This window comes from Dermacentor variabilis, chromosome 3 (genome assembly GCF_050947875.1).
Source record: "Dermacentor variabilis isolate Ectoservices chromosome 3, ASM5094787v1, whole genome shotgun sequence".
Taxonomy (NCBI): domain Eukaryota; kingdom Metazoa; phylum Arthropoda; class Arachnida; order Ixodida; family Ixodidae; genus Dermacentor; species Dermacentor variabilis.
The window spans coordinates 12,094,517-12,110,022 of record NC_134570.1 but is presented as its reverse complement, the minus strand read 5'-3'; the positions used below and the strand labels follow the sequence as shown (position 1 = coordinate 12,110,022).

General features: G+C 43.6%; 1 protein-coding gene across 27 annotated transcripts in view; it reads left to right on the top strand.

The window, feature by feature from the left end:
* Positions 1–15,506, top strand: part of trol (terribly reduced optic lobes) — a 623,238-nt gene that overhangs the window by 535,422 nt on the left and 72,310 nt on the right. For all 27 annotated transcript variants that reach the window (XM_075684186.1, XM_075684204.1, XM_075684193.1 and 24 more), the window contains 4 exons: positions 2,790–2,903; positions 5,504–5,686; positions 7,384–7,533; positions 10,933–11,241. In XM_075684186.1, coding sequence (XP_075540301.1) covers positions 2,790–2,903; positions 5,504–5,686; positions 7,384–7,533; positions 10,933–11,241 — 756 coding nt within the window. The remainder of the gene's footprint in view (positions 1–2,789; positions 2,904–5,503; positions 5,687–7,383; positions 7,534–10,932; positions 11,242–15,506) is intronic.

Sequence of the window (15,506 nt, the reverse complement as noted above, 5' to 3'; positions counted from 1 at the left end):
CACTCAGCATAACATGTTATGTAGTAATGCACACACGCACAAACACACACATGCATACATGCACACACACACATTACGTACACTTGAACCTCGTTACAACGAAATGGGATACAAAGAAATAATGGATATAACAAAGTAAATGAAATTCCCTTTGAAATCTTCATAGAGATCCATGTATTTAGATTCTCGTTTTAACTAGCTGAAATTGTCCGGCCAGTGGATATAAGGAACTAGATTTGTCTCCAAAACTGAAAGATACCTGACCGTTGTGTGCGAAGTACATCGCTTTTCGCGGGATTCGGCACTTGTTCACCACGGCAGTCCGTAACTCCCACGTCTCCACATCGAATATGTCATTGAGCAACACTGGTCTTTCTCACCGCCGCGCATAGCTGCACACAAGCAGAAGCTCACTATCGCACTTCTCCACTGACCTTTCTTTTTTGCATGTGCCTGGCTGCACATCTACGTGCGGCGGTGCGAAAGATTAGAGCGTTCACTTCTGCACGACATGCCGCGCAGGCAGGTGCAGCTGGGCGTGGTCTCCGAGATCTCCCCAGTGCATTTTCGAGCGTCATGTGCCATGCTGCGCAGCTACACATGGCAGTGCAAAACATCGGTGCATTCACTTCTCTATTTCTCTACGGTGCGCTGTGTGGGCAGCTGGTCAAGCCTCAGAGACCACTCCGGCGCAATCTCGGGTGTCACGTCCAGGCCATGTATTCACGTCTCCACCTCTCCCTGCGGCATGTCACTGGCTGGCAGCCGGGCGTGGCCTCTGAGATCGCATTGGCATCGGTGCGATCCCCGAGGCCACAAGCTGGCGAAGCAAAGCTGGTGCAGCGAAATTCGCTTACCTCCTCGACCACACAGACGAGCACTGTGTTGTGTGCCACATGCTTGAAGTAGTAAAGGCAAGGCGCTGAAGACCAGGACTCGGGAAGAACAACACGAACGACAGTCCTGGTCTTCCTGAGTCCTGGTCTTCTGCGCCTTGCCTTTACTACTTCAAGCATGAACCAACTAGCCCAAGCAAGAGTTTTACTCGTGCCACATGCTGCTCGACCATGACGAGCCAAGTGGAAAGCGGATGCGAAATACCATCGGAATAGAACAGAAGGCAACTAGCTAAACTCTGTTGCGTCAAGTGCTAAGAAGTCACGTGACATGCGGAATATTCTTTTGTCGTTTTGTTCATATTCATCGCATGCGTAGCCATGTAGCTAGTGGCTCCGCGGGCTGCAAGGCCGTCTTCCTATATACATGTTTATAATTTTGCACCCCATCGGGCCATATATTGCAGCAAATTGCAACGATGGATATAACGAAATAATTTCAGCTCCCCCTTCAACTTCGTTATTACGAGGTTTGAGTGTATATACATATGTACATGTTTATTGTTTTCACAATAGTTTTCAGTAAATGTCCACACTTCCACCTTATTTTTTTCTGATACCTCTTCAATCCAGCCCTGATGATATTTCATGCAGATCCAATGACCATATTTGAATAAATGTGAAGTTTTATGTATTAGCGATGCCTATGTGATGCTATACAAATGCTAGTTTAGTTTAATTTGATGAATTTAATATGGGGATCATAGTAGGACATGCCCTATCTGGAGGATTGGCCAACAATGGGCACACAACAAATGTTGCATTCTGAGTGGCTAAATTAAAAGAAATAAAGTAAATGAAAAAAAAAAATTCGTTATGTATATAATTCAGCATTCCATTAATAGATCAGTGTTTTTTAGAGATGCCTCTGAGCTGACAATATATGTTCAGGTTTTACGTAGGAAGTTAATTTTTTTGTTATGCAGAGTAGGGGTGGGCATACCTGCCATGGTTGTTTAGTGGCTAGGGCATTGCGCTGCTTAGCACTAGGTTGCGGGATAAAATCCTTGCCACGGCGGCCACATTTCGATGGGGGCAAAATGCAAAGATGCCTGTGTACCATGCATTGGGTGCATGTTAAAGAAGCCCAGGTGGTCAATATCGTTCCGAAGTCCCCCACTACAGCGTACCTCATAATCAGTTTGGGGTTTTGGCATGTAAAACCCCAGAATTTAGTTTCATTTGAATCGGAGGTGGGTGTACTTGGTCACCATGCAAGGGTTATGTTGGCCTGTTCGCTGGTACTGTCATTTGGCACCTAGTAGCACATAGTGTCGGCCAATGTCCCAAGTTGACAGCAAACAGCCAGAAACTGACTAACTGCGAAGTGGGGGGAAGAGCCAAAGAAAGCTATCGCTTTAACAAGGGCCAGTTCTTTAGAAAAGTACAACAAGCCTTCCATATCGCAAGAAGAAAATATGAGGGCATGAGCACAGTGTCAGTTGCCTCAACAAACAAAAAAGTTGAGATAATATACTCATACTATTGAAATGATTATGGTTTCACATGGATCAGGCTCAGCGCAGGTATCATGTGCACTGTGTAATATTAAATGTCATGTTGTTGTTATTGTTCTTATTTATCATAAAGTAAGTTACTAGTTTGTGCCTGTCCTGCACTGCATTTCCTTTGTGTGCTCTTAGTCTTTCCCTCAGTGCAAATAACTAAAATGAAACGTATGTTTGCACCCACATTTGATGCCTTCTTTGATCTGTAGTGCCATCATTTTATTTCCTAACGTTGTGCCTATCATTCTTCATTTCATTGCTTATTGTACCCTAGCCTTAGCTTTCTTGTATCTTATAATTTTTCACCTTTCAGCCCCATAGCCCCGTGAGTGTTGAATCATTTAACCTTGTGCAGCACTCCATTTTCAGCCCTCTTATTTTACAGGTCTGCTTCCACGGTTCACCCAGGCTCCCCTTTCTTATATGAAGTTGCCAACCATTGTGAATGCCTATATGGGCTTTGAAGTCCAGATAACATTCAAACCTGAAAAGGATCACGGTACAAACTTTTTTGTCTTCGGCATGTGGTGCTGCTTACACATTATTGCTATGAGCTGAGCATCATTAGCCTGTATATAGTTACAGTGTTAATATTTGTAAAAGTGTAACATTGGAGTATTCTTATCTGTTTTTGCATCACCCATTACGTCAAGAATTTTATTGTCATGCATAAAAAATAGCTTCGGAACTGATGCATGTCTAGAAATCTTGGTTCAAAGGAAGGCTACTTAGAAAGCTTGCTTTTGTTGCTAGAGAGCTGACCAGCCACCTTGCAGTTTAAGTGGCTGTACAATGCCTAAGAGCCATTATGAAAAACCACTACTTGGCTCACAATGCAATGACCCGCATGCCATGTTCACGTAGTGTCCCAAAGGTAGTTCAACTCAATATAACACTCACTCACTTGCACTGTTGCTGATTACGCATATATGCAGCTGCTTGCTCAGCAGAGTACAAAGAGTCGTTGTGTTTCCCGCGACAAAAGTATTATGTAAATACTAATCGCAAAGTCCAAAATATTCTACTGAAGACATCTGCTTGAGTATTTTTCTTTTCTATCAGGCATTCCAGATGAAAACTATATTTTTGTAATGCAATATTTCATCTCAGCACACTGGTTTAGTCAGTTTAGCCTTAATTAATCAATTTAGCAGTCCTGAGTCTTTAGGTTTGCAACTTTGAAAATTTTCACAGAATCTCTCCATGTCAACTTGAACCTGTGAAGCAATGCTTTTTTTGCTTTATCATAGTTCATTGATTCAAGTGCAGGCATTCTCCGAAACACACTTGAGGCTTTGCCTATGTGTTATTACGTTTGTAGACATAAAGTGAGCATAAAGATAAGAATGAAATGAGCTGGCTAGTAACTGGAATCAGAATGGGCACAATGCCTGCCTACCCCAAGAAAAAGGTTAGAAAAGGATAGTGAGTAGCAAATATAAGAGATATCTAAAAATGTAAAAAGGAGGGAAAATGTGTGAAGACGAGGAGAGAAAATAAAAGAAAGAGGCGTGGGGAATATAAAGAAAGAAAAAGCTGTTAATGCATACAACAGAGGCCAGTGCAAAAGACACAGGCTAGAGCAGTTGCCCACTCCCTTTGCCTCTAACTTTCAAGGTGATGCTGATAGGCATCCAGATCATCTCATGAAGCCATAAACTTCTGTGGATGAAGAAAGCAAAATGTTTTGCTATCCAAAAGGTTTCTAAAAGCCTTGGGGATCATTTGACATTACTGACTTTGATGTCACATAGGTTGTCCTGCATGATGCCTCTGACCTTTTGGCAGCTCAAAACTCTCAAATAATAGGGCCACCTGCTCCAAGCGCCACCTACTCCAAGCGCCACCTATACTCGTTCACCTCCTCCTTGTCAAGTAAAATTTATGTATACACACTCAGGCAGTGGGTCATCACCATCATCAGCCTGGTTACGCCCACTGCAGGGCAAAGGCCTCTCCCATACTTCTCCAACGACCCCGGTCATGTACTAATTGTGGCCATGTTGTCCCTGCAAACTTCATAATCTCATCTGCCCACCTAACTTTCTGCCGCCCTCTGCTATGCTTCCCTTCCCTTGGAAACCATTCGGTAACTCTTAATGACCATCGGTTATCTTCCCTCCTCATTACGTGTCCTGCCCACGCCCATTTCTTTTTCTTGATTTCAACTAAGATATCATTAACTCGCGTTTGTTCCCTCACCCAATCTGCCCTTTTCTTATCCCTTAACGTTACACCTATCATTCTTCTTTCCATAGCTCGTTGCGTCGTCCTCAATTTAAGTAGAACCCTTTTCGTAAGCCTCCAGGTTTCTGCCCCGTACGTGAGTACTGGCAAGACACAGCAGTTATAAACCTTTCTCTTGAGGGATAATGGCAATCTGCTGTTCATGATCTGAGAATGCCTGCCAAACGCACCCCAGCCCATTCTTATTCTTCTGATTATTTCAGTCTCATGATCCGGATCCGCAGTCACTACTTGTCCTAAGTAGATGTATTCCCTTACCACTTCCAGTGCCTCACTACCTATCATAAACTGCTGTTCTCTTCGGAGACTGTTAAACATTACTTTAGTTTTCTGCAGATTAATTTTTAGACCCACCCTTCGGCTTTGCCTCTCCAGGTCAGTGAGCATGCATTGCAGTTGGTCCCCTGAGTTACTAAGCAAGGCAATGTCATCAGCGAATCGCAAGTTACTAAGGTATTCTCCATTAACTCTTATCCCCAATTCTTCCCAATCCAGGTCTCTGAATACCTCCTGTAAACATGATGTGAATAGCATTGGAGAGATCGTATCTCCCTGCCTGACTCCTTTCTTTATTGGGATTTTGTTGCTTTCTTTATGGAGGACTATGGTGGCTGTGGAGCCGCTATAGATATCTTTCAGTATCTTTACATACGGCTCGTCTACACCCTGATTCCGCAATGCCGCAAGGCAGTGGGTACTGTTACTCTAAGAACTTCTGACAAGTGGGTCCTGCAATATTTCTATAAAGCCTAAAATAAAGTTTTAAATTTATTCAGGCTGCACATAGTGGACTTGATTGGCTCTTATGATGTGCTGTAGTGCTAGTTGATCTTGTTCCCCCCATCCATGCAGGACTACTTCTGTATAATGGCCAACAAGAGGATGGCAGTGGAGACTTCATATCTGTAGGTCTGACCAATGGCTATGTGGAGTTCCGCTTTGAGCTAGGCTCAGGAGTTGGATATCTGAGAAGCCACCAGCCAGTGCAGATGGACACCTGGCACACTGTTCAGATTAGCAGAGAGAAGAAAGACGGTGAGCTTCCAGTGTCCATGGTGCAAGTGCCGTGTGCACCTGTGATGTGCCTCAACCATCCAGTGCCAGTGAAGCTTTTATCTCATATTATGCTCACAGGCTATGCATACCAAAGTAGGAAGAGGGCCAAGCAGGAACAAGCTTTCATTTATGTAGTATGTTCAAAGTCCGTGTGACAAATTAACCAGTCACAATTTCTCTGACAATATGTTATTGTTTAAATTGAATATGTTCTTGGCAATGCCACAATTAATTTGGAATTTTTAAAAAAACCTGTTTGGATGGTGATGTCCTGTGCGTTTGGAACACAAAATGTTTTCATTCATTTTGTCCATTAAAATAGCTTATACTGTGCTGCCCTTTCTTAGTGACAGGCATGCATGAGGTTATGGAGTGTCACATGTAGCTAATTTTTTATGCTTACATCACTATGACTTGAGATGTGGGACTTGGGATCCACTGCTCACTGGGATGCTTATGTGTCTTTATCCTAGAGAAGTTATTTCTAAAGCCACCTCCTGTCCTGAATTGAGGCTGACAGCCACCTCCACAAAAGGCTGCAATGCGAGAAGTTAATGTAATTAAGAACCAGGCAGATTTGTTGCTGAAAAAACAAAAGCATGTCAAAGAATTTATAAATGGAAAATTTACATAAGAATTTTGCTGTTAAGGTTGCTCACTTTACTGCTTACGAATGTTCATCACGTGGCTTTTGTAGCAGATGCACATCATGCATCCATTGTGTTTTATGTGAACATTAAAGGGCTCTTTTTCCCAGAGAACCAGTACCATAATGGTTCATCTGTCTGTGACATGCAGTGCTGCAATAACCTGGTTAAAATGCAGAAATACTGACTAAAATTTAGAAAGCTTTTATTTACAAGAATGAATCACTCTCTTCTTTTCTTGAAACATTGAAACAAAAAAGGAGCAAATTGTTTTGAATTATGGTAGCATAAATTGCAGCATTCCTTAACAGCTGCTATGCAAACAGTATGAGACCAACAGTGGCGCTCAAACCACAGAACTTCTGGTTCATTGTCATCCAGCACCGGAACGGTGAAACATAAGTCAGTAACTTCATTGATTTGTATACAATTATGCAGTGAATATGATTGTGCCCAAATTTTATGCAGAATGGAATATGCCAAGTTTGTTTTAACTACATAAATACCTTGCTGAAGTAGCATTATAATGGCATGCAAGGAATGCAAAGTGCTGTCTAGTGTGGAAAATATTACTAATTAAATCAGAAAACAAAGGTGAGCTTGTTGGTGAGTGATTATCATGTAAAAAAACAGTGCACAAAAACGGGACAAAAAAAAGACACAGATGCAGTGCTGCATTAATGCCCTTTCTTGTCCAGCTTATCACATTGTTTTTTTGCTTGATGAGTATTGATTAAAGCAATGATGAGGGAACGCATACTGCCACATATGTTGTGAAAAGAATTTGATGTCCTCTGTGTGTCACGAATCATTCAGAGAATAGCAACATGTTCATGACAAGGTGAACTTAAGCCAAGAAGTGCCAATACCAATCACTCATGATGAGCTAAGGTACTCAAGATCACTTAAAGAGGTTAATTGAAGTCAAACTGTTGGATAGTTTTGTCAGTTTAAAGTTGAGCAATGCTCTTTGCATATATTTGTTAGCTTACAAATGTGTATCATTTGTTTCTTCATTGCCAATTGCAGCCAAACTTAATGTTGACGATCAGTCAGAAGTTACCGGAACATCTCAGGGACGAATGATGGGGCTGGACTTGACTCAGCCTCTGTTCGTGGGGAGCGTGCCGAGCTTTGACAAAATCTCACGTGATTGTGGCTACAATATTGGCTTTGTAGGTAAGTGCAGCTGATGTTTTTTGTTTGGTGAATTTATATTTGCTGTGATGTTCCACACTAATTTTGAGCATATAACATGCTTGGGGCTGTTTAATCCTCATTTTATTCATTTGGTGCTGCATAAAAGAATTGGTTATTGGTGTGGCTTCTTGGGTGAACTGTATTCTTTAGTGCACTTGTGTTCTGTCATTCCTGGCACTTCTGTTTTCAGGTTTGTCATGGCCGTGAGCCATTGGGCACCATCAGCATTGTTTTCTGAAATGTGTTCCTTTCTCTCTATGTATTTTGGTCCCTTGTGATGCTGCCTTACTTTTCTTAACACAAGAACATCTCGTGTAATCATGCTAGGCTATGTTCTTAAAGAGATAAACCATTTTGTGACCTTCAATAATGCTTCTTGTCTACTTATCAGTTCTCATTGCTTTAAAAGCTGTCAGTTAATATGTTAACTGTTAATATGTTAATCGATCTCATATCTGATCAACTAGCATAATGATATAATCTATGTTTACAATCTGTGCAATTTCCTTCAGGCATGAAAATTGCTAGGGTAACCCTTCTGCACAAAAAAGGTGATATAGATGACTTCTCAAATGATCGGCCTATTAGTATTCCTCCTGCTGTTTCTAAGGGTCTTCAGAAAGTAATTCTTCTATGTGTAGAGAAATTTTATCAAGCCCACAACATAATCACAGGCTTACAATATGGGTAGAAAAAATTGCTCCACTGAACTTGGCCTGCTTCATCATAAAAGAATGTGTAGTAAAGTGCTTTGAACAGAGGAAAGTTGTCTTAAGATTTTTGTAGATTACACGAAAGCATTCGATTGAATAAATCGCGATATCTTCTTTTAAAAGTTAAAACTGTACAGGATAACAGGTCATACCTTGCTCCTCATTAACTCTTACTTGTCATCACAGACACGGCACATTCAAATTAATCAGAAGTTTCTTTACATCGTGCTGTCTGCGATGTGCCTCAAGGAAATATCCTCAGATAACTGCCTTTAAATATCTATGTTAGTGACATCGTAACCATTGATACAATCACCCAATTTATAATATATGCATACGACATAAGTATATTTATTTCCAGTGAGAAATATAATGACATATTAACTTGAGAAAATAATTTACTGGAAAAACTGGAAAAGTGGTGTGATGCAAGCTTGCTTTCCATCAATGTGTTGAAGTCTAAAGCTATCATTTTTCATCTAAAAAAAACCTGTTATGGTCTTTGCAAATCCTTTATATCAGTGAAGTGCTATTGACATGGTACCAGCTTTTAAATTGCTTGGGGTATACTTTTCAGAAAACATGCAGTAGTACAACCAGGTCAACCATATCCTCTTGAAAACATCCCAAGTAGTAGGCCTTCTGCTGCGCCACAGAAGCATTTTGTCCCTAAAAGTAAAATTGAACCTTGCATAACTCTTTTTTTTTTCTAATTAAGCTACTGTACACTTGTGTGGGCCACAACCACAAAATCAAACCTACAGAAAATATTCTTCATACAAAAGCGGTTACTTAGAATAATCTATGGATTACCTTATGGACGCACAAGGGATCTTTTCGGTCCGTTTGATATTGTTGGTATATGTAGCTTATACCACTACAGGTTACTGCGTAAGTACAAAGAGGAATTAAAAAAGTGCCAGGACAGCTTGTCTAGCCCTGCATCGTTAAGCTTATTCCAATTCCTGTATCCACACCGTCACAAAACCCACTGGGCTTCACTGACTACACGAGCTAACTACGGTTGGCAAATTCTGCACTATCAGTTACCCTTCATATTAAATGAATTATTCAATGCACAAGTTAGTTTTCCAGAGGTCAATAATTCGAACATGCAAATTTCTCGTGAGAGGAGATGGGTAACAATGACCACTCCCACTCACCCACTTTCTCTTATTGCAGCCAATATATTTTTTCTTTTTGAATTAAGGTATGTTCTTCACTACTATAGCTGTATGTGTATATATAGTAACTAGAACCTCGTTCATAGGTTCTAAAAAAAAAACGGCTAAAAATAATAATGTACTAACCGGGAAAACGTACGATCTGAAGTAACAAGAATTTGACATACTCGGCTATTGTTGACATCTTAGTAATGCGAAGCCTCACGTGGATCATTGCGGCACAAGACGCCGAGGCGCGTCGAGCTAGTGGTGCTCCGGTGGCCTGAGGCGCATTCAGTTATTTTCCTATTGCGTGGTATTTTAAGAGAGTGGCAGGAAATCGAAACGAAATCGAGCTGTTGGGTGCCACCGAATGACGCCGAAGCAAAATGTGATGCCCACATCGCGCCACATACAGCAGAGAATGGCAATGCGTCCTACTACAAGCGTGCTGTACACTGCCAATGGCAGTATGCGCCATGTGCTGTGAAACAGATAGGCGAAGGTGGTTATCACAATAGGATTGGTGGTGATAACTGTGAATGCCACATGCAACGACCCTGGAAAATATTTCGGAGAAGACCCCGGATGGTACCAAAATAAGAAACTGAGTCCGTGCCGGCATTTTCATGTGAGACGGCTGGGCGAGTATTGTTTTAACACTGCCGCGGTGGGCAGCTACATACTGGTCTCGATCGTGCGTGCCTTGCACATTTTTTTGTTTACATGGGATCTAATGGCCGGAAAACGTATCATACGATCGCAGTTTGGCGACGGGTCGAACGTTGGTGCCGGAAAATCGTGTTTTCTGGGGATGTTTGAGCTTGTAAAAAGTGGGCGTAACTCTACTGGGCCATTTCTACATTCTCGATTGTGAGCGTTGATGCCGGGAAAACAATCATAACGGGAACGTATCAATGAGGTTCTAGTGTATATGTATATGTGTACATTTGTGAATATATAAGGGTGTTTATATATGCATATATGTACATATGCATATATTTTTTTCTTTCTTTTTACACTTTTTAGCCATCATCAACAAATGCGTCTGTTCTGTGTTTTCTTTAATCCTTTTCTTTTTGTTGGTTCAACTACAGAACTAACATTACTACATATGTGCATCCAACTGTTTCTGTACTGTATGCCCCACTGCTACTGCCTGTTGTTACAGGAGTGGGAGCTCTGTCAAGCGGATTGTCGCTTTTATTTCCATCATCACCTTTTGTATTGATGGGAAATAAACATTATTATTATAAGTGCTATTGCTGGAGGTCTGTTGTCCTTTAGAATACTTGTTGAACACTCAAACACTGTTGAAGTATCTGATTACTTTTGTTGATGGTGGTTTGACTAACTTCAAGTGGAAGCTAATAAATCTCCTTTTAGATATGATTAGACTTCTTCAACCTCATCAAAATTTCTTGTATATTTATATTGCACCTTTGCTTCGCAGTGTGCTTCGCTTTGTAGTTTTATTTTGACCTGTGTTGTGATATACACAGGCTGCGTGAGTGAAATCAAGTTTGGCAGCCGCACCTTGGACTTGGTGAAGGACTCTGAGCAAGTGGGCACTACACCATGTGAGACATGCTCCCTGAACCCATGCCTACATGATGGTGTCTGCCAAGAGGCGCCCACAGAGGCTGGCTATCGCTGCATCTGCCCACCAGGATTTTCGGGGCGGGACTGTGAGAAGGTTGGCGAGGCCTGTTACCCTGGAATCTGCGGCGAAGGTCGATGTGTCAATCGACCAACGGGAGGGTTGGACTGCTACTGCCCCTTTGGACGAACAGGCCTTCGTTGTGAAAAAGGTAAATCAAATTTTTGACATTAACCCCTTACTGCATGGTTTATCATTATGGTACACATACGAACAACTTCTTCTGACTTTATAGAATGAACACAAAGGGAATCAACAGATATTACCAAGAATCTGTTTCATCTCTGGCAATGAAATCTGCAGCATCTGTAACACTGAAAGTAATTTATGTGTTATCTTTTTCTTGAGATATGCGTGTAGGCACCTCATCACACATTGTGCTGAAAGTTAATAAGCAAACAGGTTATTTTCCTAACGATAACACTTAAAAGCAGCCGAAAAATGGATACCCCGTTCATACGTCTTGTGTTGGAAACCAGCGCCACCACTGAAAACCAAATGGGCTCCCAGGGGGTGCACCATCGACAGCGGCTGGGTGTTTGGCGCGGGAGACGCAGCAGGGACACAGCCATGTTGGCTGCCTGTATCATAGTTCACAAATGCTTCATTGCCAACAGCGTCTCGGTTGACAAGCAGCATGCAGTCTTTTTGAGGTAGTGTGAAAGACCGACGTACTCACTGCTACGCTTACCGACATCTTGACGGCCAAGTGATGTTCCTCTCATGAAAAGTCTGCAGCTGCTTACGTCAGTGATAATACAGCGGTATCATTTTCATTGCCGGACACAAAGGGATGGTGAAGTGGTCAAGGACTTAGTGGAGCTGCGTAAGCTCGTGAACTCTTGTGCGTTCAGCAGAGAGCTAGAAAACAACCTGAGGAACATGGTATTCCGGATGATGCAATGAGACGGCACCTGCTAGAAGAGTCTGAGCTAGCACTGGACCACACTGTCAAGATCATTACCAGCATAGAAGCCACCATTACTGGCGCCAAAATGATGACTGGCCAAGTAGACGGGGTGGCTATTAACGAAGTGTCAAGAACTGTTGAGGCTGTCGGTGATTGTTATTGCTGCGGCGGATGGCACAACGAGCAGTTGTGCGGGTTCAGAAATCTGCAGTGTTTTTGTTATCAGAAGAGAGGCCATGCAGCAAAGAAATGCACAAGTGGACAGGAAACCGAAACAAGTCTGCAGGGCACAGAACATAACATTGGATGACAGGGAGTCAGACTGGTTAGATCTCAACCTAAGCGCGTGGTGGTGGCCGTGGACTCGGTATACACAGCATCCGACACAGAAATCAGAGAGACAGACGTTGGCAATTTGTGGTCACTAGATGGCGGGCCAACGAATACCGCTGTTCCACAGTCTGACGCTGTGAATCTCCTGGAGCCAAAGGTACCCCCTATTTGCGCCATGGTAGTCGTGGAAGGTCAGTTGCTATGCATGGAAGTTGATACGGAGGCCATCTACTCGGTGATTCTTGAGGCGGAGTTCTTGAGGCTGTTTCCAGGCATGGCATTGGAAAATGTCAGTCTTGCGCTGAGAGGCTACTTCGGCCATCAATCAGCGGTTGTGGGGATGGTGACAGTGCTTGCCAAGTTTGGTGAAAAGCACGCTCAACTACCTTTGTTTGTCTTCAAGGGCGGCTTGCAGGCCCTGCTGGGGAAGAACTGGGTGAAAGCTTTTGGTATGCTGCTCGACAGTCTGCCGAACATGCACTTGATCGACGACGTCAAGGACCTGGTAAGCCGATTTCCTGATGTGTTTTCAGAAAGTCTCGATAACTTTGCTGGAGTTGAAGGCCAAGATAAGAGTGCCAGAGGACGCGAAACCATGTTTCTTCAAGCCAAGACCAGGGCTGATTACTCTGCAAAATTTGGTGGTGCAGGAACTACAGTGGTTGCGGCGAGAAGGTGTCCTCAGGCCATTGAGGACCGCAGAATGGGCTGCACCATTGGTTCTGGTTTTTAAGAAGGACAGGAAAATCAGATTGTGCGGTGACTTCAAAGTCATGGTAAACTGGGCAGCAGATATCGAGACATATCCGGTGCCATGGGTCGAAGAAATCTGGGCACAGCTGGCAGGAGGCATGACGTTCTTGAAGTTGGACCTTTGGGATGCATACCTGCAAGTGGAGTTGCATGAGGCGTCTAAGTTGGTGACTATCAACACACAGCAGGAGGGGGGGGGGGATATTTCAGTACAACCAACTGCCATTCGGAGTGGCATCAGCACCTGAAATTTTCCAGTGCTAAAGGGAGAGTCTGCTTCACGGTTGCTACCAGGCTAAGGGCAGCAGTGTTGGACCTTCTGCATGAGAGCCATTCTGGAGTTGAAAAAATGAAGTTGGTGGCCCATTTTCTTGTGTGGTGGCCGAGCATTGATGAGGACATTGCTATGAAGGTGGGCAGGTGCATGGTCTGCCAGTTGCATCAGAAATCTTACAGGGCAGTACAGCATGCACCATAGCTGTTCCCAGAGAGAGCATAGTCTCGTCTACATGTTGATTTCGGTGGGCCGTCTCAAGGTGCATACTTTTTGGTATTCGTGGGTGCATGCTTTGAATGGGTGGAAGTGGTTGGAGTGTCGTTACCATCAGCAGAGGTGACAATTGCAAGCCTCTGCACCATCTGTGCTAACCATGGATTATCAGACGTCGTAGTGAATGACACTGAACTTTCCTTCACAAGTGCTTCCTACAGGTCATTCTTGGCTCGCGTCCTATCCTGATTCCACCATACCATCCTGCATCCAATGGGGCTGCTGAGAGAGTCGTACAAACTGTAAAGGACAAGCTCAAGACGATGCAGCCGGGGATTTTTAAGGTTGAGTTGCTAGAATCTTATTAGCATACAGAAGCACACCTCATGCCCTCACCAGTCGTTCCCCGGCTGAACTATTGATTGGTCGATGCCTGAAGCCTGCGTTAGATTTGCTGAAGCCAGATTTATGCAGCAAGGTGCAATTCCAACAACTACAGCAGAAGGTGCGCAGCGATTCTGCAGCCAGAAGAGAAACAGGCTGGCAACACTTTCTGGGCAAGGAACTTCAGGTCAGGACCCAGATGGGCACCTGCAGTCATCGGAGCAGCTACCAGTTCATCATCAACTGAGGTGTGGCGGGCAGGTGGCACAGTGTGGAACCGCAATGCGGTGCCACCTTGGAGGCACAGAGGAGTGGCCCACTTCAGGAGGGGATGGCAATGGCGAGCAGCAGACACAAGTGCCCACACAGCTCTTGTTGGACGAAAAAGAAGCGACGACGCCAGTGCGTTCCGCCACTCTGGGACATGACGCGCAAACAAGTGTGCCACCCTGGCCAGCAGAACCGAGCGGCCGGGCAAGTGCCAGTCGTGCTGGTGCTCCAGCTGTTCTCCAGACACTGGTGCTTTGGCAGTTGATCAGGGCGCACCAACCCCTGCAACGGTATTCTCCATAGCTTGAATTTGGAATAGAAGGGGTGCTGTGTAAGAAAGTAGCACCACTACTGAAGACTAGATGGACTTCCAGGGAGTGCACCATATACAGTGGCTGGTTGTTTGATGCAGAAGATTCAGCAAGGACACAACCATTTTAGATGCCTGTATCGCAGTTAATAAATACTTTACTGTCACTTTAACAATACGTTACTCACTGTTGTGTTTTCCCAGCTGCTAAATTGTGTTTTCATGGTCCCAACCTGAATCCCATTGACTCCCATGTATTATATTCCCATTTGATACAACGCCATTCTGTAATGTTCCCCATCTTACGTTGCATTTGAAGGTGTCTGCCGTGCAAATATAATGGTGCAGGAAGAAATGGACTCTTGCATGTTGCAACAAGTGACCAGTTCATTGCAACAAGCGACTGAAGTTTGTAATAAAGCAACAAAGTTGCATAAGCCAGGTGCTATGCAAAAATTGGGAAAAAGCATGCACAGAGTAGTTCGCGAAGCATCTAAAAAAGTGCACGTTGACTAAAACATACCAGGAACCACACACACTGGGCCAATTCTGTCTAGTACAGGGCTGCATTTACTTTGGGGCCTGCAAGGGTCTCATTTGCATTTCACAAGAGCTGGTTCTCTTTAGTCAGCTTCGGCGCAGTAGAACCGTGTTATGCGGTGAAGCATACACAAAATATTGTGGTAGAGGCCACTGTCACGAACCAATGTACGTGTCCCTTAATTATACACGTGCACATCTGCCATTCCTGGTCACAGTACGAGCACCAAGACATCCAATAACTGCACTGGCAGCCATTTGGACTGTTTCTGACGTTGTGCTGTGGCAATTTGTGCCCTTCCTCATGGTTACGTTTTCCCCACTGGGACATCTTTTTTGACAGTTTCTTTAAAAACATATCAGTGGGGTTCTACTGTAGAGCATTCGTTTGCTCTTTATCAGTCTGCATCAATGTTTTGAATGAGG